This window comes from Sorghum bicolor, chromosome 9, assembly GCF_000003195.3.
Source record: "Sorghum bicolor cultivar BTx623 chromosome 9, Sorghum_bicolor_NCBIv3, whole genome shotgun sequence".
Lineage (NCBI taxonomy): Eukaryota > Viridiplantae > Streptophyta > Magnoliopsida > Poales > Poaceae > Sorghum > Sorghum bicolor.
In genome coordinates, this window is record NC_012878.2 from 5,619,021 (window position 1) to 5,643,811 (window position 24,791).

Sequence of the window (24,791 nt, forward strand, 5' to 3'; positions counted from 1 at the left end):
TTTAATTTATATTTAATACTCTATATATGTGTCAAATATTTAGTATAATAAGACAAAAAGAATTAGGTGGAAAAAGCAAAATGCAGACCAAAGTACCAAACCGTGGCACGTGTCTCCATCATCACCACGTCACTGTGGCCCGGCCAGGGCCCAGAGCCTGCGGCCGGCTGTCCCTGGTCAGGAGAAAGGGGAGTGTGGACGTTCATCCACCCGAAGCATTATTGTTGTATTCACAATTTTAAATGGACTATTTTCGTCTTAAATTATAAGATATTTATTTTATTAATTTTAAATTTGATTATTCATTTTATTTAAAATATTTATATAAATATAATTAAATTTAAATTATTTTTTTTTAAAAAATTATTATAATTTAAGTTACGATAAATGAAGTGAAATTTTGTATAAATTTTTAAATAATTTAAATGATCAAACTTAATATTAAAAAAATTAAACATACTAGTAACGTTTTGGACGACATGCAACTCTCCTAGGCTAAGGCCTTGTTTAGATGTAAAAAGTTTTTGGATTTTAACACTGTAGCATTTCCGTTTTTATTTGATAAACATTGTCTAATTATATAGTAACTAGGCTTAAAAGATTCGCCTCGTGATTTACAGATAAACTATGCAATTAGTTATTCTTTTTATCTATATTTAATACTTTATGCATGTGCCGCAAGATTCGATGTGACGGATAATCTTGTAAAGTTTTGGGTTTTTAGGTGTATGTAGTTCGCAAAAATTTTGGTTTTTGGCTAATGTAGCACTTTCGTTTTTATTTGACAAACATTGTCCAATCACGGAGTAACTAAGCTCAAAAGATTCATCTCACAAATTACAGGTAAACTGTGCAATTAGTTTTTATTTTCGTCTATATTTACTACTCCATACATGCGACCAAAGATTCGATGTGATGGAAAATTTTGAAAATTTTTACGAACTAAACAAGGCCTAAGATGCTTGTTTGCAGCGCTGCTAGAGTTTTATATGAGAGGAGACCGTCCGAACCCGAACAAAGACCTGTGTGACTGATGCGGTGATCCCAGAGCTAGGGGCTAGCCAAAGCCAAGTACAATCATAATCAAGCTAAATAGAAGTGATTAATGAAAAAATTATTTTATAAATCATCGCTAGGTTACCTTGATCACGCTTACTGACTGCCTAAGAGCAAATATTATAGCAGGTTGTAAGTCAGCTAAATGCTGAGGTGGAGAAGAGAGAGAGGAGAGAGTAAAAGCAGACTGTAAGCTTACAGCCGGCTCAGACACAAAAACCAAAAAGGTAACCTGCTAGGTGGTCATGTATCTCTACTATAATTGAAATCTTCTCTAAGCAAATTCCATCTGTAAAATCAACGACTCACAGCACATGTCTTACAGATTTAACGGCCCACATTAGAAGTATGATCACGACCTTACACACCCTCAGCCTCGCGTCAAATCAAACCTCCAGCTCCCTCGCTTCACCCCGACCCTTTCTCCCGGCTTCCCTCGTAACGTGTCCGAGACAAAAGAAAAAAAAAACCCGACTCCGCCCATCTCCATCTCCATCTCCAGTGCCGCCATCGTCGCCTCCGCACCAGGTGCTCCCCTCCATCCTCCCCCATCGCCGCCGCCCCAGTCCCTGCAGCATCTCCCCTCCCCTCCCCTCCCACGACCCCTTCAATGACGACGCTGCGACGACGATCTCCCAGTCCCTAACGCCGCCTCTCACCTCCATCACGCACGCCGCCTCCACCTCCACGACGCAGCCAGGGACGCAGGCTGCACGTCGACGCCAGGGCATCCGCGGACGCACGCCCCCAGCAGCCAACGCCGCCGACGCACGCCGCGCGCGGATAGGGCAGCACGACGCTGCAGACACACGCCCCGCGCAACCGCCGTCCCGGGCAGGGCAGCACGCCGCCGCGGCCGCACACCCTATGCAGCCGTGGAGGTAAGCACGCCGCACGCCATGCGCCACTGACGCCGTGGAGGCACGCCGCGGACGGGAGGCACGTCGCGGACAGGGAGGCACCCTGCGGACGCACGCCACGGCCAGGGCACGCCGCGCGCCGGTGACGACGCGTAGGCACGCCGCCGGAGCATGCTGCGGCGGACGCCGCCACGGACAGTTGTCCAAGTTCAAGGCCAAGTCCTGTCGCCCCGTCATCCTTCTGCTTCACCGTCGAGGTACGCCCGCACACAGCTTAATCGTGAATAAATAGATTGTTTAGCATTGGATGATTCTACTCGTAGTGATTTTTCAGTACTGAAATTAGATGCGCGTGCCAAGTAAATTTACAAGAAAAGGATCTCGATTGATTTAAAAAAAACTGGGTTTTGTCTTATTTACATATATCTAATTAAATAGAGCTAAATTAAGAACAAAGGGATCTCTATGATTTACAAACCCAGTTAAATTGATCAAGGCTAGGAGCAGAACAACTTACATTTTTCTTCGTTTTATTTATCCTGCATTAGGGGATCCCGATGATTTACAAACTCAGTTATTTATAAACCCAGTTATTTATTTGAGTGATTTGACAGCTAAGTACATCCTTGTTCTTTTCCTTTTGGAACGACTCAGTAGATTTATACATGTCAATATCATATCCATGTCTGTACTCCCTCTTTGGTTACATCTGATATCGATTGAGGTATCATATATTTCTATACAACTGATTCCAATTGATCTCCAACTAAGGTTCACATAGAACTGACCCGGCATGGTGGATAGGCAACAATGTCGTTGTGCATTTAGCGACATATCAAACACTGTTGGAGAGGGTACGTTCATTGATATCGTTCTAGCTCAGATTCAGAGATTTTTGTCTAGCAAAGCTGTGACACAGATTATATATCACAACATATGCAGATGAAGAGACAAAAATGAGGGAAGAGAGGAATAGAAAACAATGTGAATACAGTGCACGGAAAAGGGCTGAACAAACCATTGAACAGAGAGAAGAACATAATAGAAAGCAATGTGAATATCGTGCAAGGAAGAAAACACTGGCAATATCAACGACTCCTAATCATGGTATTCCTTATCTGAACTGATCATGCTATTCCTAAGAGGAATTTGTTGCAGAAGAGGACCCCAAAAATTTGAGACAATGCAGATTCTTGGTGAAGGTAACTCCTACTTAAATTATCATTATTGTTTGTAACCATTTGGAGTGACTGCCATATTAACAGTTTTTGTTGTTGGACCTACAGAAAACTTGTCAACCATTCCTTGCTTCTAAACAATTCGCAACTTATTTGTAGTATCCGAGACATGGCTTTATTATTTCCTATTTATTCATGAGTGTATTACGGATTATATTATATGAATGATTATATGCAATTGCCTGAGACTAAAAACTATAAAAAAAACTATCGTTGTTTCGTTAAAAATGGATGTTTTCAAGTGCATCTCTAGAATGAACCCGTAGCGTTAGCACGGGCACTATACTAGTTAATAGTAATGAGCTAACCATTATATGAGTGGACTGCAAGAAGGCAATAAAGAAATCTTACCGCTAGCAGCTGGCTGTATTATAACACTTGCTTAACACTTGCTTTAATAATGATAGGTCTTTGTAGAATTGTAGTTCAAGCTGGGCTCCCTGTTCGTCGCAGGTTGCGGTTGCACACGTACCATGAAGCTATGCGGTTGTGCGGTAGGGATGAGTGAAGAGGCCACGAGGATTAGGGAATTTTGATTTCTGAATTGGGGAATTGATTTAGGTCTTGTTTAGTTTGTGAGAATTTTTAGATTTGGCTACTACAATATTTTTGTTTGTATTTAGTAATTATTATTCAATCATGGACTAATTAGATTTAATAAATTGTATAATTAGTTATTTATATTTAATATTCTATGTATGTATCTAAAGATTTGATGTGATAGAGAATCTTAAATTTTTAAGAATTAAACAAGGCCTTAGCTGTTGAGAAGAGGAGGAGAAAGGCAGCTATGAAGGATTATCTTCCAATGCAAACTTGTGGTGACTCGTGAGTGGCAAGCGAGTTACGTGCTTCCTAGACCTCACGAAACTAGCAACCAGGTCCAACTAAAACGTAGACCCATGTAAGTAAGGTCTTGTTTAGTTCGCGAAAAATTTTAGGTTTTGTTACGGTATCATTTTCGTTTTTATTTGATAAATATTGTCCAGTCATATACTAACAAGGCTCAAAAGATTCGTCTCGTAAATTACAGATAAAATGTGCAATTAGTTATCTTTTTTATTTATATTTAATGCTTCATACATATGCCATAAGATTTGATGTGACAGAGAATCTTGAAAAATTTTAGGAACTAAACAAGGCCTAAAAGCAAGTAATCAAATTAATTAGATCCAACACAAAGAAGCTACAGTAGAAGGGTTAAAAAATCATCAACCCGGAGGGGCATGACCCTCTAGATCCGCCAATGGTGAGCTCGTACCTTGCAAAGCAACAACAACCTGAACAAGGAAAAAGATAAGCATCTTTTAATTTTTATGGTGTTGGCGCCAAAAGAAGCATGCTATTGTTGCCATCCAAGAATTGCCAGATATTATATCAGCAGATCCACCCTGACTGATCTCTTTTGTTATCCTTTCTAAAATAATACAATTAATGTGTAGATCGAGTCAAACTATTTTAGATTTAACTAAATTTATATATCAAAAGTATCGTGCTGCTATAGAAACATTATGCTCCCTCCATCCCATGAAGAGTGTCATTCTTGTTTAGTGAGAAGCCTAACCAAAGATATAAAAAAATAGTAATATTTATGGTGTATGATTAGTATTATTAGATAAATTGTTGAATATATTTTTATAACTAACTTATTTGGAGACATAAATGTTGCTAAAATTTTATGTACAAGTTAAGTTTTAAAAATTTTGATTGATATGATGTGAAATTATAGTGACATATTTTTTGGATAGAGGAAGTACTCTTTTAGGATTCACATTAAAAAATATGCAAACATATGTGTTTGTATATTTTTCAATGCGAATTTAACGAACGAGAATGTGAGAGCATGTCTCATCAGGCACAAGAAAAAACCTTTACCAGAGAGTGCAGAAGGTACAAGAAAAGAGAAAGATGATGCGCAACACTGAAGTGTAGTGTAGACGACTTTGGTTGGTGCCTGAGAGCGTAGGAGGCTCACCGAGGAGAAGAAAGGGGCAGCCGCGCACACTGCTTTGTTTCTTTCCGCTTCTAGTAGCCTACTTTTATAGACAATCACAACGTATGCATACTCATCTCTATAAATATATATACGTAAAATCTATCTATATAAATATCTTTGAAGGATGGAGCACAGAAATCATGAAAATTCAAGAAGTCACTACACACTAGACACGTCGGTATCATTTCTGTTTATTCATTCGTTCGTTCAGTCATCGAGTTTATTCACTTGAGTTTATCTATTAAATTTGATAGTTATTTAACAGTGTTTTTCTCTCGTAATAAACTAACAAAATATTATTTTTAACTATAACTTTTCTACAAAGGAAACAAGCCTATCATCGTGACAGTTGGATCATATCATCGCCCAAAAACCAATAAATAAAGAAAGAAGAGCGTGGGTTAAAAAAAACGAAGACCTCTAGTCTTTTTTTTTTTAAAAAAAAAACCCGAAGACATCCGATTCCGGTCCGAATTGAAAATTAAAAAGCATGCGCACTAGAGGAAAGGGTCGAGTCGTCGTCCAGCGTGCATATGCATAGCGCGATCGTCGTCTCGGGGTCCAGAGCAGAGCACAGCACTATGGCCGCCGGCATCGAGCATTCGTGCCGTGTGAAACCGCGGCTCCTTGACGACGCCCCGACCCGAGACCTGGCAAGTCGGGCGGATGTCCATCCAATCCACGCTTTGTTTTCTCACCAACTCAGACTCGTGTGTTCGCGGACTCTTGTGGTTATCTCGTTAGTGATTCATTAATATTTTTCTATTATAATAAATCAATAAATATTAGCTATCCGTTAGTCATTCAGGCCTTGTTTAGTTCCCACTAAAAATTCAAAAATTTCTAAGATTTCCCATCACATCGAATCTTACGGCACATGCATGAAGCACTAAATATAGACGAAAACAAAAACTAATCACACAGTTTGACTATAAATCACGATACAAATCTTTTGACCCTAGTTAGTATATGACTGAACAATATTTATCACAAACAAACGAAAGTGCTATGGTAGCAAAATCCAAAAAAATTTCACATCTAAACAAGGTCTAATATTTTTTCTATTATGATAAATTAGTAAATATTGTTTTTAGCTACGATATTTTAACGGAGCCGAGAATTGCCGCTGGGTCCACTACGGCTACTGTCGACGTCGTGTGACTCGCGTCGAGGCCCGTCCGGCCGTTTTCAGATCAACACAACGCCGGCTGGAAATTGACCTTCTTGTTGCTATAGTACAGGTATTCATTCCTACCCAGCCTGCTAGCTGTATTGTACGCATACGCATGAAGCATCGGCATCGCTGCCTGCATGGCTCGTAGCTGTAGTACAAACCGCGTCGTCGTCGACGGCATCGCTATAGCATGCAGGCGCGGCGACGGGATCGTCGGTCTATCTTCTTCTTTTTGGCCAAGATCCTTCTTTTTCCCTTTCTTTCTACCTGGAATGGCAGCAAACCGTTACACTCTCTAAATATTCGGTTTTTTTAATAAAGAAAATTGTATTTTCAGCTTCAGTCATCCTCCTTCAAGAACGCATCAGGCTAAATTATTATAATAGGAGAAATTAAAATAAAAGAAACTGACGGAAAGAAAATACATCTCCAATAAGAAACTCCATTATTCCTACACGACAACTGACTTACTTTGTTATGCCAACTCCACAAGAATATGACCATCAACGTCAAGACAATGTCACCAAAACACGTCTGTCAGATCGATCTAGTAAGGGTCCTGAAAGATCGTTGTATTGAAGACACCGGATGTTGTATCCTAGCAACAGCACAAAGCACCTAGTGTGTATGTAAGGGAGCCACCATCTCGTTGCCGGCACCAAAGTCGACAACCCAAGGGATCTTCCAAGAGCGATGTCTCCAACGAGAAAAATGACATCCGTAGATGCCATCATCGCCCCACTAGAGAACTGGAGATGGGTTTTCCGCCGGAGAGATCCTCATGAAGGACAAGACGACACCTCCAGCAAGGAAAGTGACGCCCACAGGCGTCACCGCCGTTGAAACTTGGTAGTATTGTCATTGCTCATCAATTGCTGAACTGTTACGTCATTGATTACCGCCTCCGTCTTGATTTGGCCGTCATCGTACACGCTTAGGTCGGCTGCCACCGTTGAAGTAAAGCCGCTGATACCTAGACACGCGACGCCTCTGGCTCCACCGAACCCATCTTCGGCGGCGGCGTGACGAGACGCCACCCGAGTTGACGCGGGGGCCGATCCATTTTTTGCGGACTCCACCACATCATGTCGCAGAGGGCCAAATTGGACGAGCCGTAGGTAGATCGGCCGCCCATGCAAGCGAGTGCCACCGCCACCATCCTCGTTTGCCATCTAGGCCTCCCGGTGGTGCACTCCGGCGATGGCGAGGTGGAGAGGAAGAGGTAGGGGAAGGCAGTGGCGGCTAGGGTTTCGCCCCAAGCCGCCCGCGCGAGGGTGACACGGTAGTATATATTGCAAAAAGGAAGGTTTGCCCAGTGTCGATTTGATTTGATTTGATATGACCTCTCAAGGTACACTTCGATCATTATTTTTTAATAACAATATATAATTTATGACATAACAACTTTAAAACCTAATAATAATAATAATAATAATAATAATAATAATAATAATAATAATAATAATAATAATAATAATAATAATAATAATTTATTAAATAAATTAAGACCTTGATCATGAAGAAATATTTCTAAATACAATTCTAATATAACCTCTTTTATATTAATAGAAGAGAGAAAAGCTAGATCTTACACATATTTCAAGATTACTTAAGAGTGTCATGTGAGGCCGTTCATAGGTGCTGAAATTTAGTACTATTGAAGAAAATTGGCTTAGAGCTAACAAAATCTAGTTTTTAAAATCCACATACATAAGTATTTTCTCAGTGCATAAAATAATGTAATCCTCATTTTTCAAGAAATTAAATATGTTAAATTTTGGCTTAATTTATAAAAAATACTAACATTTTTTATACAAAATACGTATTATTAAATTAGTTATAAATTATAAATTATATTTTAAAATAAATTTATTTAAAGATATAAATACTATTATTTATTATTATAGCCTTAGTCAAACTTAAGCTAGGCCTTGTTTAGTTGTGAAATTTTTTTAGATTTCTCTACTGTAGCACTTTTATTTTTATTTGACAAATATTTTTCAATCGTGGAGTAACTAGGCTTAAAAGATTCGTCTCATGATTTATAAACAAACTGTGTAATTAATTTTTATTTTCATCTATATTTAATGCTTTATATATTTATCGTAAGATTTGTTACGATGAAATCTTAAAAAGCTTTTTGGTTTTTAATGGAAACTAAACAACTCCCTAGATCTATAGTTATACATTCTTCTTTAAACGGAGGGTCTAGTGTTTCGATAGCGACGGAGGACTACTGGTAGCAAAGCACCAACCAACTGCTGGCCTCACCCATGACTCAGAGATTGCCCGGGCCCACCCACAGCTAACCCCCACCAACTTTCTTGTTTCTTCCATTCATCTACTGCTACGCGGGTCCAACGCCTCTGACGCGTGGGGCCCACGTGCCAGATTAATTAATGACCCCCTGCCAGCCCCGGCCCCGCATTCATTTCTTGTACTACTGCCTTCTCACCTTCCATCTTCTCTCCCCTGCTACGACACGCCACCTCCCGCAAAACCGCCGCTCGTCACCCTCTCCACCGCCGGCCCCATGCGCCGGCCGGCAGCCAGCCGGAGAGGGGAGGAGGAGGGCTGACCCGTTCCCGTCCCTCCCACCGCGCGACCTCTTCCTCCTCTCGCCCGTCCTTAGCCTAACCACCACCACCACCACCGTCATAAACAAAAGCGCAGGCAGGCAGGCACGAGCGCAGGCGCGCGGTGCGAGGCGTCCGCGTCCTTCCTCCACCTGTCGCCTTCGCCTTGCGTGCTCCCGGCTTCAAGAAACCGCCGCCACGCCAGCCAGTCTGCAGCACACCACAGCACAGGTCGCGACCGCCCGCCCGCCTGGCAGCCGCCGCTTTCCATTTCCCTTTCGCTTCTCCCCGCTACCACCACAAGCGGCGCGCGGGCCTCCGGGTCGTCCGGCCGGATTCGTTCCCCGGGCCGGCCGTGCAACCACGCGCGCGCTTGGATTTCGCTCGCCGCCGGAAAGCTTCGGCTCTGCGTGGCGGCGTGGCGCCGCCGCCGACCGGAGGGTTTTGCTTCTTCAGTTTCCAGCTCGGAGGAAAGGACGCACCGCCAGCGGACCGCGCGCTCCACGGAGGTGAATTTCTGTCATCCATTTCATGACTGCGATTCTCAACTTGTGCTGCAGTTCCTCTTTGTTTGAATTGAAATTGAACCCCCTGTCCCTGTGCTGGTCTGCTGGACAAGAAGAAACTGACAATTTCCTGCCCAACTGTTGCGCAGATCGACGACTTCTTGTTGCTGGACTGGAAGCTGTCCTCTCAGTGCGTGTTCTTCACCAGGTTCTCACCTGACGAGCAAGGTTGCTCCTTCCCTTCCATTCTTCACCTCAAGCACCAGCTAAATTTCAGCTTCCGCCTGCCTTTCTCCCTCCGGTTCCGCCTGTCCTTGCAATCCTGAATCGTCTCATTGCTTCAGCACTCTGCTTGCGCCTCTGAAACGAACTAAGCTGTTGCTCTCTGCTTCCTCTTACATAGAGCCCTTCCAGCCTGCCTGTCTGCATCTTCGTGCAACTCATGACCCCATCATCCTTCTAGCCCAAACCTGCAACTCCACATCACAACACGCCATGGATAGCACAGCTGTTGGGCTCAAGCTGGTTGTGCTAGCCCTTTCTGTGGCCATCTGGGTGTTTGGCGCTTGCAATGCCAATTTCACCCCAGCAGACAATTACCTCATCAACTGCGGTTCCACGGTCGACGCAACCATCGACCAGAGGGTTTTCCTGGCCGACACTTCCGGGCCGGCCATACTGACGACACCCACCAATCTGAGCACCGCCGCGACCACCTCACCGAATTCGGTCTCAGGGTTCGACGGCGCTATGCTGTATCAGACTGCTAGGATATTCCCCGCGGCATCGTCCTATGCCTTCAAGCTCAAGAGCCGTGGCCGGCATTTTGTCCGCCTTCATTTCTTCCCATTCAAATACCAGAGCTATGATCTCACCACGGCAACCTTCAAGGTGTCCACGGAGGATGTTGTGCTCCTGGACAATTTCACTGTGCCAAGTAGTTCTTCGCCGGTGTTCAAGGAGTATTCCCTGAACATTACCAGGGACATGCTCATCCTGACATTTGTGCCTCTTGGGAACAACACGCCGGCCTTCGTCAATGCTATCGAGGTCATCTCTGTCCCTGATGATCTCATAACTGATTCGGCACTGAATCTGGAACCTGTCGGTCAGTATCTCGGGCTGTCAACACAGCCGCTGCAGACATTCTACAGGATCAATGTGGGGGGACCGAAGGTGACTCCTGAGAATGACACGCTCTGGCGGACATGGGTTACTGATCAGAGCTCCTTCTTAAATTCCACTCCCACTACACTTCACACTTTCTCAGGAAAGCTGAATTTCCAGAACGGATTGGCAACAGAGGAGGATGCACCGGACAGTGTCTACAATACTGCGAGGCGGTTGCTAAATACTACTGGCTCCATGTCCAATATGACATGGCAATTTGATGTCGATGGCCGTTCAAGCTATCTCGTTCGGTTCCATTTCTGTGACATTGTGAGCAAGGCCCTTTATCAGCTCTTGTTTGATGTATATCTGGATAGCTGGTCGGTGATGAAAAATCTAGATCTCTCTGAGAAAGCATTCGGCAACTTGGCTGCGCCATTTTACATTGATGCTGTCTTGCTATCAAGTGATCCATCTGGTAAGCTCAGTGTCAGCATTGGGCCTTCTGCCGTACAGATAGCAGCGCCGGATGGTATCCTGAATGGACTGGAGATCATGAAGATGAACATCAGTACAGGGTCTGTTTCCGTTGTGAAACCATCACTAGGGGGAAAGAGTCATCTCGGTGTCATATTGGGTTCTGTACTCGGAGTTTTGGCTGCTATCGTCATTGCTATTGTTATCTGCATCTTCTTCAGGAGAAAAAACAAGCCGCATCCACCACCAAGTCGGACCTCAAGTTCTTGGACACCCCTCAATGGTCTTAGCTTCCTTACCACAGGCAGCCGAACCAGCCGGACGACTCTGACATCTGGAACTTCGGGTGACACGAGCTACCGAATCCCTTTTGTTGTGCTGCAAGATGCGACAAATCACTTTGATGAGCAGATGGTCATTGGAGTTGGAGGCTTTGGGAAGGTCTACAAAGCAGTGATGCAGGATGGAAGCAAACTTGCAGTAAAGCGGGGCAACCAGAAGTCTCACCAAGGGCTGAGGGAGTTCCGGACGGAGATCGAACTGCTGTCAGGACTGCGACACCGTCATCTCGTGTCGCTCATTGGTTACTGTGATGAACACAATGAGATGATCTTGGTGTATGAATACATGGAGAAAGGAACTCTGAAGAGCCATCTGTATGGCGGTGATATGCCGCCTCTCAGCTGGAAGAAAAGACTGGAAATCTGCATTGGAGCAGCAAGAGGGCTCCACTACCTTCACACTGGTTTTGCCAAGTCAATCATACACCGTGATGTCAAGTCAGCAAACATCCTCCTCGATGAAAATCTCTTGGCCAAGGTTTCTGATTTTGGCCTGTCAAAGGTTGGGCCTGAATTCGACCAGACGCATGTCAGCACAGCAGTGAAAGGGAGCTTCGGATACCTTGATCCTGAGTACTTCCGGAGACAGAAGCTGACTGACAAATCAGACGTGTACTCTTTTGGTGTGGTGCTGCTTGAGGTGATCTGTGCGAGGCCGGTTATTGACCCGACTCTTCCAAGGGACATGATTAACCTTGCGGAGTGGGCTATCAAGTGGCAAAAGAGGGGAGAGCTTGATCAGATTGTTGACCAGCGCATCGCTGGGACAGTCAGGCCTGAAGCACTGAGGAAGTTTGGAGAGACAGTGGAGAAATGCCTTGCAGAGTATGGTGTCGAGCGTCCTACAATGGGTGATGTGCTGTGGAACCTGGAGTTTGTGCTGCAGCTACAGGAGGCAGGTCCAGACATGTCCAACATCGACAGTATGAATCAGATCTCTGAACTCCCTTCAAATGCAAACAGAGTAAGCTCCTTGGATATCAGCACTACAGATCAAAGCCGTATGCCGATTGAGTACTCCGACATGTCGACAAGTAACGCCTTCTCGCAGCTAATCAATGCAGAAGGAAGGTGAACCGGATAGAAGTGTTCCAGAGTCACTGAAAAATACAGAAGGAAGGTGAACTGGATAGAAGTGTTCCAGTCACTAAAAAATGTTGAGTTACAAAAACTAGAGAGAGATGCCTCTTGCTTGACTATTTTCTATCCCTTCTCACATATACAACACCAAGTTATTGCTTGCCTCTTGTAAGTACTTGTGTTGTTGAAGGGTGAGTAGCTTTGTTGCAGTCTCAGTGTGCTGGTCTAATTCTTTTGCTCATGTAACTGTCTCTTTTGCTCAATATATGTTTTTGATCGGTAGCTGGTATCTTTTGCTCAATATGGTCGCCGGTCTTCATTCGCTAAGATAGTTCGTCAATATGCGTCAACGTAAAGACAGCACACTACCTACCGTAGGCCAATGGCTATGAGACTCGCAACTCAGGATGCCCCAAAGTTTCAGTTTACATATTCAGCTAAAGTTGACGCACAGATGCTCACAACTCAGGCCTTGTTTAGTTTCATGGGTGAAAAGTTTTTAGGTACGGTAGTATTTTTGTTTGTATTTGACAATTATTGACCAACCATAGACTAACTAAGCTCAAATGATTCATCTCGCAAATCACAAGTAAACTGTACAATTACTTATTGTTTTTATCTATATATTTAATGTTCCATGCATGTGTTATAATATTCAATGTGATGGAAATCTTGAAAAGTTTTTTGATTTTGGTTGCAACTAAACAGGGTCTCAAGAAATGCATACGATTGAATAGAGGAATTAGTTGAGTGCATGTCATCGATTGCATGGAAATTAGTTTAGTGTGGAACCATCATCAAAGGTTACAGAAACCTAATCAAGTGCTAGCAAGATTCTACACACAGACACCAACCCGCTAAGCTCCTTCAGACATCAGGTATCATTGTCTCGGCATATAACCAACAACATTCAGGAAGCTTCACTGAGAATTCATAACCCCAGCTTCAAAGGAAGGTACACACACCGCTCTGAACATTCTTCCGGTATCAAGTTCATGCCTCAGCACATAGTCACCGAAAAAGTTCAGAAGAAATGTTTGAGAATTCACAACCCCATAGTCTTAAATTTCCAGGTCACTGACACTTCCCCTGAGCTTCACCTCTCATGGGGCTACCACCATGGTATGAACCTTGCTCCCTTGGTGGGGAGCTCCTCCTGGGGCTGCGGCTGTAACCAGAGGTTCTTGGTGGCAATTCTTCACCATCAGCCTTAAATTTGTTCCTTGGCGAAAGCGACCGACTGTTAGTGGGAAAAAAAATAAAGTTAGAAATATTTAGTCAAAATCAAACATCATCAGAACGGAATTCTAGGAAACATCTTTTCCTATACTTTGCATTGTATAAAGTAATTCAGCAGCCCTTTTTAACTTGCAGGACAGGTTTTTATTTGGAAACTTTTGTTTACATATAATGCAACTGTGTTTAACAGGCAACAAGTATAATACTATAATCCGTTAACTTCAGCGTTACTTAAAGGTGTGTTTGGAAGAGCATTAGATACCCATTAGAAAATTGAGAAGGTTGGTCAAATCGATGTATATTTCCCAACACATCGACATATAGCACAAGTGGAACACAACAACTGCAATTTCCCTCTTGGCAGGCCTCACAGCAACATTATATTCTACACTTCAATTGCATCCATAACAAGCACCAAGCAACTATGCATTACACAATTGCAGCATATAATCGCACGATAACCAACCAAGGTTTAATGCAGTACCTGTAACTCCAACTTCTGCCCCTCCCACGACAATGAGATGGAGACCTTGAGTAGCTTCTCCCTCGGCCCCTTCCATGGTGAGGAGATAGAGACTTCGAGTAGCTTCTCCCTCGGCCCTTCCCATGGTGAGGAGATGGAGACCTCGAGTAGCTCCTCCCGCGCCTGTATTGGTGAACCTTACAGTGAAAACGTGTAGATACTTAAAGAGAAGGGAAAATGCATGGTAGCTAGGGAATTCCAGGAAATACTTCAGATCCTTAGGACTGTTCTTGCAGTTTCTTTCTATATGGCCCAGTTCTCCACACCGAAAGCACCTATCTCTCCAGTCATCAGCTTTGCAATCACGAACCCACCCATCCATTCCACAGTTATAGCAGCGTCCAGGAAAAGGTGGTCCTCTGACATCTAGAGGAACACCTCCTGGACCCCGTCGGGCCTAGGGAAATCAAAACAAACATGTTACTTAGACTAGGGAAGATATCCTTGTTTAGTTCCAAAAAAATTTGCAAAATTTTTCAGATTACTCGTCACATCAAATCTTTAGACGTATGCATGAAGTATTAAATATAGACGAAAATAAAAACTAATTACACAGTTTGGTCGGAATTGACGAGATGAATCTTTTGAGCCTAGTTAGTCAATGATTGGACAATATTTGTCAAATACAAACGAAATTGGTACTATTCACATTTTGCAAAATATTTTGCAAGTAAACAAGGCCGCGGCTCTAGTTTAGCTCCAAAACACAAAACAAAGGCATAGAATTTAGTAAAACATTCACTTTGTAGTAAGAGAACAGTGATAAACAGTAGCAGCTTACCCCTCTAGCAAATTCAACAATGATGTAACTCCCATCAAATCTTCGGCCATCAAGGTCATGCCTTGCATCATCTGCATCCCGAGGATCACTGAACTCCTGCAGTAAGATCCAGCAAACCAAGACACAGGGGTGGACTTAAATGTGAAAAACATAATTAAGTACTGATTATTAATCAGAAAGGTTACAGGACATCTTGCAAATTTAGGGAGTGACGAATTCTTTTTTTTTAAAGGAAGCAGCAGGGGAGTAGCTAATTTTACTTACAACAAAGCCAAAGTCCCTCTTCAGATCCACATTACGCAATCTGGGAGAATAGTTGGCAGAAACAGTAACACATCATGATTCAAGTAATGAAAATTAATGAAAATGTAACAACAGCCAATTGTCAAACTAAACACTACTTTGCCAAGTGTTCTTTTCATAAAAAATAGATGGCAGAAACTTTAAAAATATTGCCAAAATCTGCCTAAAATGTGAACCAGCAACACCAATTCCACCAATGGCACACTCTCACCACGGACACTGAAGTAGGGTGACAGCCCACAAACCTTCAACTAGATTATTAATTAAAACTCATAAGAGATTATTGTATGTGATGGAAATTTGACAATGGAAAAAGGGAAACAAAAGGCCAAGCAGAACCAAAATTGATCAGACAGCATAGCAATGCAGCAGCATTAATTAAAAAAAAACGGAGCACCTAGTAACACCACGTATCAGCAGAATCATCCAGGAAAGTAATACCAAAACCATAAACTTTTATTCTCCAATTATTAGCAAAGACAAACAAAGCAGAATCAGCTCTGTTTATACACTTTACACGATGATGTGCATTCATGCCACAATTCATAATAAACAGTTAAAACCTATTTGCTAGGCATAACAGGCATCAGCCACAGCCCACAGTCACTAGAGTTCTATTAGGAAGAAGAGTCTTCGTCGAGGTGAACTTGGGTGCCTATTTTTTCCTTCTTAATATAAAGCCACAATTCCTCCTAGGCTGGTCCTTTTTTTAAGAGGAAAATATCCAGTAGACCAGAAGGGACATATATGTAGCTACAGGAAACATCCTTTTTATTTTCTATTAGTGAGCTAAATAGCGCACATGAATAGGCATAAAGTTAAAATGTTACACTATTAGCTATAGTAAATAAAAAAGTAGCAGTTTATAATTTTGTATACACCAATGATGAAGAACCAAAAGCTGTAGTCTTAGCTAATATACAAATTGCAAGTCACAGAACAAATAGCCTGAGCCAATTGCTTGAAGCTTGAGAGTACATATATCAGTCCCTCTTTTCTTAAATATATGATGTTTAGGACAAACTAATAATTAGTTCAAAAGCAGCTTATCCTAAATGTCATATATTTAATAAATCTGGTAGGGTTTATTATAATAATGTGACTCGCTTTCAGAATCAGTTCCAACTGGTGCAGATCATTTGCATATAATGATGGATTTCCAAAAGACAGACAAAACCAAGCAGTTGAATGACATTCAGGAGCAACTAAAGCTACAAATACAAAAAGGCAAAGCTCAGAACTACTTTACTCACCTCCCATATTTGCTGAAAAGGTCCTCATGATCCTGTGTCCGGGTATGTGGAGAAATTTGGCCCACGTACAACTTGGTGTTACTTCCATATCGACCATGGCGATCATATCGATCGTTGTAATCATATCGATCATCGTATCGAGGCATTATGCACTGCAAGACAATAAAATGTCAGGTTGCAATACCTACACAGAGATCATCTTTTGTCACCGAAACATGCAAATAAACTTGCATGGACCTGATTGATACAATAGACCTCAATATTGGACTAGTTTCCCCTAATCATGCTCCTACCGTGGAAGATCCATACACAACACACATGATTATACTTCTATAAATTTGAAAGGCCCCCTTTCACAATTAGTATCCCTGCTAGGAACAAATTTGCATCAATCCCAGAATGCTCTTGGCAAAGGAAAAAAAACAGGAAAAGAGAATGCAGCATAAAGACCACAACAAATCAATCCAAAAGACGAACTTTGAATGATCAGACACAAATAAAACGTACAGCACAGAAACTAATCAACTCTCATTTCAGATGATTCAAGAAACAGCAAAGACTACACGTGCCGCAAGCCCGTGCCAAAACTAGTGGAACAATGATCATACATTCAAACATCCACCAAATTCACGTACAAGACCCTAAGACAAGCGGCAAAACCAACAAATGATGCAATCAAAACCCTAATTTTGCATGATCCCCTGTCATAGTTAGGCCCTTACCAGAGACAAATTTCCCTCCATCCTAACACGGTCTTGAAAGGTAACAAAAAAAAATTTACCAACCAACCAACGACGAATCCGCGGAAAATTAAGCCACGGAGAACAAAGCGCCAACTGGAAAAGCGAGACGAGCCCCACTCGGCAACTCCCCGCGAATGCTAGGCGGTGTACACGAACGAGAGGTCCGAGACGGTGAAGAGCACGCACCTCCCGAGGATGCGAGCGGCGGTGTCGCGGGAACCCTAGTCGGCGATGAGGAGGCGGCCGCGGCGACGGCGAGGCGAAGAGAGGAGAGTGAAGCAGAGCCGACCGCGTCCCAGGGGGTTTATGGCCCAAACTTTGAAGGGCCCGCGAGCCGCGACTGACATGGGCCGGCACATGGATAGATTGTCATTTCTTTCATCCAATTTTTTATTATTTGTTTTTATGGGGAGTTTGTTTCTTATTACTCCTAGAATATTTATGTGATCCTAGAGGTTTCTGTTTTTAAAAAAAAATGCTTAACATTAGTAGGATCCTGTTCGCTTGTGTTATAAGTCGTATTTTTTTGCCAACCAATAGTGTTTTTCTCTCACAATAAATCAGCGAACTATTTTTCAGCCATAACTTTTCAAATTAGCGAATAGGGTCTTATCCCTACTCCCTCCCATAGCACCGACCTCGCCCTCATCACTAGTGGAGCTGTCGATCGAGTGCTCGACGAGCAATAAGGAGGATGGTGGCGGGGCCATCCTGCCACTCTCAACCCCGGTCACGACGCACCATGGATGTCAGTGGTGGCATGAACACCGGGCTCAAGTTCACAACTGCATGCGGGGCCATGGTGTGCGAGCTGCTCCGCATATTGCCCGCTACGGTTCAACCGCGTCCGTAGGGACTTCATTACCCTCATAGTGGTGCGGTCTTTTTGTCGCGTGTCAACACAAGCTAGATCCGCGTGGGGGCAGCTAGATCTGCATTGTTGGAGGCGGGAACCACGTGCAAGGCGATCAGGTGCGGCTAGGGTGTGGGTGTTGTAGTTGAGCGGTTGGGGCTTTTACCTCCCTTTTCCCTGGCCCTATCCTTCCCGCCATCTTCTTTCTCCCTTGTTGTTGGGCATATCTACTTGCTGCCCACCTTCGACTTGATCCGGTGATAGCGATCCTGTACGGCAGGCTTCGCATAGTGCATCTCTTAGCCGACTGGTGGCTAGTGCGGCCCGTCATCCTTTATTGGGCGATGGTCGTGCCTTTGTTGCAACTCCCTGTGTTGGCTTAGGTCACCATGGCAACTCTCTCTGGCTTCTCGGTGGGGTGGCGACCCATTTGGCTCTCCGCTCTCATCTCCTTGGTGGGCCAGGGGCGTCATCTTATGGCCACACATGCAACGAGGATGCTGGTTGTACATGTGGTGGTGCGGGGTGTCAGTGGGGATGCCCGCAATCATCACTGGCGCCTTCCTACAAGACAAACCCCTTTTGCAGTGGGTAATGGCGGGCAACTGTAAGTGGGTGCTAGAGATCATGGTGAAAGCTTGGACGATGACATTTGAGGACGTTGCTTCCTCCTTGAAGGCGTTCTTTTCATACTTCTCCCGCCCAACTAGGATTTGTGGATGAAAACATTTCCATGTTGGGCTTGCGATATCGGTTTCTTTGACATTCCTTCTTGGAGGTGTCACAAGGCTTTTTTTCCACCTCTACTCCGTTGTTCACTCTTGTCGTCTAACCATGATGGTGTTCGGTATCAATGCTTTTGGTTGGTTGCTAGAGTTAGTTGTTTTTGCTAGTTAGTTTTTAGGGTCATGACGTCTGAAGTTGTTTTAGTTGTTAGCCAGGTCTCAGTACAATGAAGCTTCTTCCTTCTTCTCTTCACTGAAAAGCACCAAGGTGACTTTTGCTTGTTGTTTCCTCACCCCAAGTGCAGACGGTCGCTGCCGGCACCTGCCCTAGGCCACTGAAGGAGCATTCGCTGCCCATTCCACATCTTCCATCGTTTCGCCACACCCTAGCACTCCATTACTCTCCCTTCTCCAATGAGCTCTCAACCGCTACAAGTCTCTCGAGCCGCCCCTGGCCACTTTCAGTTGAGAGCTTTGTTCGTTGTGACCATGTAGGCATGGACAGCTGGCTTTCACTGTCCTAAATGAAGATTCATGCGTCATTAATAGCTCATAGTCTATTTTTGCGTCTTATTTGCTTGTTTTTGGTTTGTTTCCATTAATAGTTATGACCAAACATAATATCTAAACAACTTTAATTTAGTCTATTATACTGGGCATGTTTGAATATGATGAGTAAGATAAGTAGTATCTAAAGGCTAAAACTATACGAGTAGGATGAGCAGTGTCTAACTTAAGGGCATGTTTGAATATCATGGGTTAATTTTTAGCTGGATAATTTTAGTTTAAATTAGCTCTAATTCATCCAAACAGGAGAGCTAATAGATAGGCAAATTTCTTAGCAAGTATCTAATTAGTTGCTAACCAACTAGCTAGCTATACATATAACTAATTTAGGTTAGCTTTTAGCCCAACTAATAACTAGTCATGTGTATATTAAATATACAATTACTGGTCCATCATATGTGTGAATCATATGTGTGAGCTTATCTGAGTATCTTAGGGGTTTCATCAGGATGTCATGCATATTTATTAGAGCGCTATGTCAGCAAAAATGAACTTTTTACATGAAACGAAGAGGAGAGAGAAGGAAGTAGTTTCACCATGGTGAAATTCTGCGGGCCCACGCGGTGAAACGAGATGAAATCCCTATTGAGGGCTAAATCGTTTTACCATCTTGCATACGATCCAATTATTTTGCAGTAATTAAATGCTTTGCTTAGTCTTGGAAACAACAAAGTGAAATGCTTCATTGCTAGGGTTATTTTATAGATGGTTTCATTTCAATCTTGATAATGTGTTGATATGTTAAGACTGGCTTTATTGCTGTTATGGTTTGAGATGAAGGGGTTCCTGAATAAGAGCGACCTCATTGACAGGTGCCAAGAAGAATGTAGGCCGCGTTCGGATGGACTAGGGATGCAAGCAGGTGCAGGCCAACCTGCTCGCCTGCCTGGCCCGCCTGCAAAAACTGACCTTGTGGACACTGCGGGCGCCTGCTTGAGTTGATGCGGGCTTAAGCAGTGAAGCCTGCAATGCCTAATAGGTTAGAACAAGGCTCCTGCATTGGCCCTGCTTTGACCTGCAGAACCTACCGCGAAGCATCCACCGTGCGAGTAGCTCGAGTGCCGTATCTGCCGCCGTGGCGTACTAGCACTAGGGAAGCGCCGGTCTTCAGAGCGAGGACAGCGACCCTGGCATTCCTCCGGTAACAACTGACAACCATCCATCTGTATACTCGCGTTGTGGGCTGGCATACGGGCTCCTGCAGGCACCTGCAGGTCTCCTTGTTTATTACTGCAAAGCCTAACAGGATTTGGTGATTAGCAAAGCAGGAGCTGGCGGGTCCTGCAGAGCAAGCAGATTTTTGAGGCAGGTGACGCGGCGTCGTGCAGGCCGTCTGCAGACAGGCCCGCTTGCATCCCGAGGATGGACCTGAAACAGAGTCGGGATGATGACAGAGCTAGGAAAAGCGGTCCAACAGGCCTTGCCCATTCCATGGCAGACGATAAGGCACGCGCGCAGACCACCACCGTGGATAAGGATCGAGAAGCTTGCGCTCTCTCCTCTCGTCTGCCCTTTCCGTCTCCGTCTCCGTCTCCAGCCTCCATCCATGGCGGCTCATCCCCTCCTCTCCTCCGCGGCGCTGGTTTGTTGCCGTCTTGCACCTGCAGGCGCTGTAGGGGAAAGGAGCCGCGTCCCCCGGCTGTGCGTGACGACGTCGGCACGCCCAGCTGCTCGAGGTATCCGCGCCTCTCCGGCTCCGCGCGCGCGCATTGATTTCTTCCATCTTTTTTGTTCTCCTACTAACTACGGAGTCGCGTGAATGCGCTGCATCATGTATGTGCAGCGGGCGGGAGGGCGAGGTCCCTGAGCGTGAGGTGCGAGCAGGGAGCCAAGGGCGGCACCGGCGGTGGGCTGGACGTGTGGCTGAGCCGCGGCGCCATGCTGGGCTTCGTCGGGGCGGTCGCCGTGGAGCTCACCACCGGCAAAGGCGTGCTTCAGGTGTGGAACTGCCTCTCGTTCTTGCTTGCTTTGGCTGACTGACAGAGACAGGACAGTTTTGATCCTTGGCATTGGCCGCTGAAAATCTTTGGCTGCCGCGCAGAATGTGGGACTGACCGCGCCGCTGCCGACGCTGGCGCTGGCGCTCACCGGCGTGGTCGGCGTGCTCACGGCTTTCCTCATCTTCCAATCCGGGACGCCGGACTGATGGACGAGAGCTGCCGGCATCTTCCTAGCTCCCAACTCCCAAGAAGGCATGCATATGTGTGTATATCTATGCAGTTGTAGTTGTGTTCATAGAAAGGGGATGCAGAGGAAGTTGGAGGAGTAACACATTATGGAAAAGAAACGATAATTAATTGTTACCAAATGTGTGTTTTCAGTACTCCTCCTTGAAGGAGTAAATTGCATTTTTGGATCTGTTAAAGTGTATAATAAGCTCTATATATGTTATCACAACAAAGGGTTAGTGGGGACAAATATGGGAGCCAGGCGGTTGTACCAACACGGATGGGGTCAGGAGGGTGAATATGGGTGCCCAACCAAATTTCAGGGCTAGTAGGAGCTCTGCTGGAGCATATTTTTTTGGCCTGGGCCCTCATATTTAACTATAGAGTGTGTTTGGTTCATTTCCTATATAAGTCTAACTAGCAAAACTAAGCCAGACTAGCCCAAGTCTGCCCCTAGCAAGTCAAGACATATTTGTTTGGTTGCGTGCACTCCTGAGCCTGGCTAAGATGAGTTCTTGTTTGGTTGGTTGGTTTGGTTTGGATATAATCACCTCTTTCTTTAAGCTGGTGAGAGTTTACCGTTCTTTTCTCCTTCACGAGTGGACTTGAGCGTGCTCACGGCAGAATCTACAGCAAAGGAGAAGGTGCTCCGGCAGGGCCTCCATATCGGCCCGTGACCAACAACGGGGTGAGGAAGAAACTCGCGGCTTGCATCGTCGTCTTCAGTCGTGGAGTGTAGTGAGACAATGATGCCAGGAGGTGTTGCGTTCGGGAGGTGAGGAGAAGCAGCACATGAGCTGACACGGAGCCTGGCTCCAGAGGTGTTTCTACTTGGGCCTGGCTCTGGCTGTACGGATGGCCAGACAGAGCCCGGCTCCAAACTTCAGAGGCTAGCCAGAACAACCAAACAATCAAAACTTTGTCCATCCAAACAAAAAGCCAGGTTTAAAAGACAACCAAACACATCCATAGAGGCTCAAGTAGGGGCCCTGCAAGGTGCTCTAATCCATCCATCCACGGTATGTGCTTTGTCCCTACTCTGTTTGGCCAAGAGAGTGGCCATGGTTGATAGGCAAAATTTGTTGTGAGATACCTGTCGACGAAAGCTAGTCGGCAGTCTACCTTAGGGTATACGAACTTGATGGTGACGCAAGATACGGACAAAGTTTTTATCCAGGTTCGGCCGCCGTGTGGGCGTAATACCTACGTCCTGCGTCTGATTGTATTGTTGTGGATTGTGTTGAGTAGGCCTGAGCAAATTACCCGATACCCATTACCCGTACCCGAATTACCCGGATCCGAACCCGAGGTACCCGATCCTAAATTCGGATAGCGATTTTGATTACCCGAAATTAGTTTGGGTAATTCGGGTAATATCCCCCGGTACCCGAACTACCCGAATTACCCAAATATTTGTCTATATCTTTGTATTTATCATGTGTTGATAGTTAAATATTAGAACTTATCAATTTATTAGAACATAATTCTCTTTGTTTGAACAAGTGATAGTAATATATTATTCTCTACAAAATGCTATTGAAATTCTATACAAATTGCTGCTGAAATTATATATAGATTGCTATTGAAATTTTGTATAGTGTGTTGTTTTTTGAAAATTTGGGTAAATCGGGAATACCCGAACCCGAATTAGCGGGTACCTAAAATTACGGGTAGTGTTTTTTCGAAACTAATATCGGGTAACAATTTTCATTACCTGAATTTTGAATTACCCGAATTACCCGATCCGAAAAAATCGGGTAACCCGAATGCCCAGTCTTAGTGTTGAGTTGAGATATTGTGTTCGTTGTCCTCTAGGGAACCTCTGCCCCTCCTTATATACTGTGAAGGGACAGAGTTATAAGCAAAATATTCTATTTGGTATAATATCTTGTAGCGCACGCCGACCAACGTCGTGCGCCGCACGTCTTCATCTTGTGAGCCGAGCCACCTCTGATGGTGCGGCCCATGTCAGCCCATGAGGGTATAGGAGTTTATACGCCTACAATACCATTCATAGGTGCAGGGGCCTCTAATGGAAATTTATTAACGTAACCAAGACGATTATACAAGAATTCAGGACAGAACACCGGAGAAGCAGAAAAGAGGAAACAAGGAAAGGAGGGAGCCGGAGCTCAAGAAACAAAAAAAGAGAAAAAAAAAATCAAAGCAGTTACACAACTTGCTCTTCGTAGTGTTTGTTAAGCACTATTATAAATCTCAGTTCATCCACTACTGGACACCACACGTATTATTATATATAGTGTAATTTTTAGTTGTTTGGGACAGATAAACATCGTATGGTTTGCCCTTTATGCCCTTTGTCATCAAGAAATGGGATGGTTGGGTCGAATCCGTTAGCACAGGCCCAGCCAGAGTTGTCTCTGCCCACCTGCGAGGCCGAGGCTGAGCACGAGCAGCTTCCATATACTAAAATTAGATGCTAAATCTACCCCTTACCCTTATAACTGTATACCACGGCCTCTCTCACAATTTACTGTACATTAACAGTAACGGATCCTATGAACAGTACACCCGTTAAGTTTTGGTAAAGTTTTGGTTTCCTGTAATGGCTGGCATGCCCCGTGTCAACGTGGTTAGCAGTGGCAGCCCCTATGGCGTCGCGCCCTTTGTTAGTTGTTACTGCTGATGTCAACAGGACGCCTACCGAGGCCAAGCTCGTCATTGCCAAACACCAGGGCACCTACAATAAAAATTTTGAGTATTAGTTTGTAGCCACAACAATCTCTACAACTAAAAGATTTTGAGTGATAGTCATAGCCACAACAATCTCTACAACTAAAATATCCCGATTAATTCCATCCACCCGGCCCCGCTGGCGTGATATCCCAACCGACGTCGTGTGCTTGCCCCCCACAATGGCCCACCCGATGGTATTTCTCTAAAATTGACACTCCATGCAGGATCCACATGATCACGTTTTATTATATGACACTCGTGCGATGGATGGAAAACAAAAGCCATGATCTTGCCGTGCCTTTGTTCATCCAAATCAGCACCCATCGTCACTATATTATTCCATTTGGCACGAGCACTAGGGGCCAGCCTAAGTATGACACTAAGGGTGTGTTTGGTTCGTTTCCTAGACAAGCCTGGCTAGCAAAACTAAAACAGGGTAGCCTTAGCCTGCTCTAACTAAGCCAATTCACAGTTGTTTGGTTGTTTGCATTGTGTTAGCCGGGCTATAGACATGTTTGTTTGGTT

The 24,791-nt window shown here is 44.3% G+C and overlaps 3 protein-coding genes and 1 long non-coding RNA gene across 4 annotated transcripts; 3 read left to right on the forward strand and 1 right to left on the reverse strand.

The window, feature by feature from the left end:
• Window positions 8,777–12,703, forward strand: LOC8071202 (receptor-like protein kinase HERK 1). Its single transcript, XM_002439295.2, has 2 exons — window positions 8,777–9,409; window positions 9,556–12,703. The coding sequence occupies exon 2, from the start codon at window positions 9,902–9,904 to the stop codon at window positions 12,407–12,409; it is 2,508 nt and encodes an 835-aa protein (XP_002439340.1). The 5' UTR covers window positions 8,777–9,409; window positions 9,556–9,901; the 3' UTR covers window positions 12,410–12,703.
• On the forward strand, window positions 13,046–13,808 carry LOC110430542. Its single transcript, XR_002447890.1, has 2 exons — window positions 13,046–13,369; window positions 13,474–13,808. It is a non-coding gene; the product is annotated as an uncharacterized LOC110430542 (long non-coding RNA).
• Window positions 13,365–16,785, reverse strand: LOC8080922 (serine/arginine-rich splicing factor RS2Z33). Its single transcript, XM_002440610.2, has 6 exons — window positions 16,514–16,785; window positions 15,222–15,261; window positions 14,958–15,053; window positions 14,386–14,573; window positions 14,138–14,299; window positions 13,365–13,654 (listed from the first exon to the last, which is right to left on the reverse strand). Exons 1-6 carry the CDS (start codon window positions 16,657–16,659, stop codon window positions 13,489–13,491), a joined length of 798 nt encoding a protein of 265 aa, XP_002440655.2. The 5' UTR covers window positions 16,660–16,785; the 3' UTR covers window positions 13,365–13,488.
• Window positions 20,827–21,771, forward strand: LOC8071203 (stress enhanced protein 1, chloroplastic). The gene is made up of 3 exons (XM_002439296.2): window positions 20,827–21,077; window positions 21,185–21,339; window positions 21,443–21,771. The coding sequence occupies exons 1-3, from the start codon at window positions 20,948–20,950 to the stop codon at window positions 21,545–21,547; spliced, it is 390 nt and encodes a 129-aa protein (XP_002439341.1). The 5' UTR covers window positions 20,827–20,947; the 3' UTR covers window positions 21,548–21,771.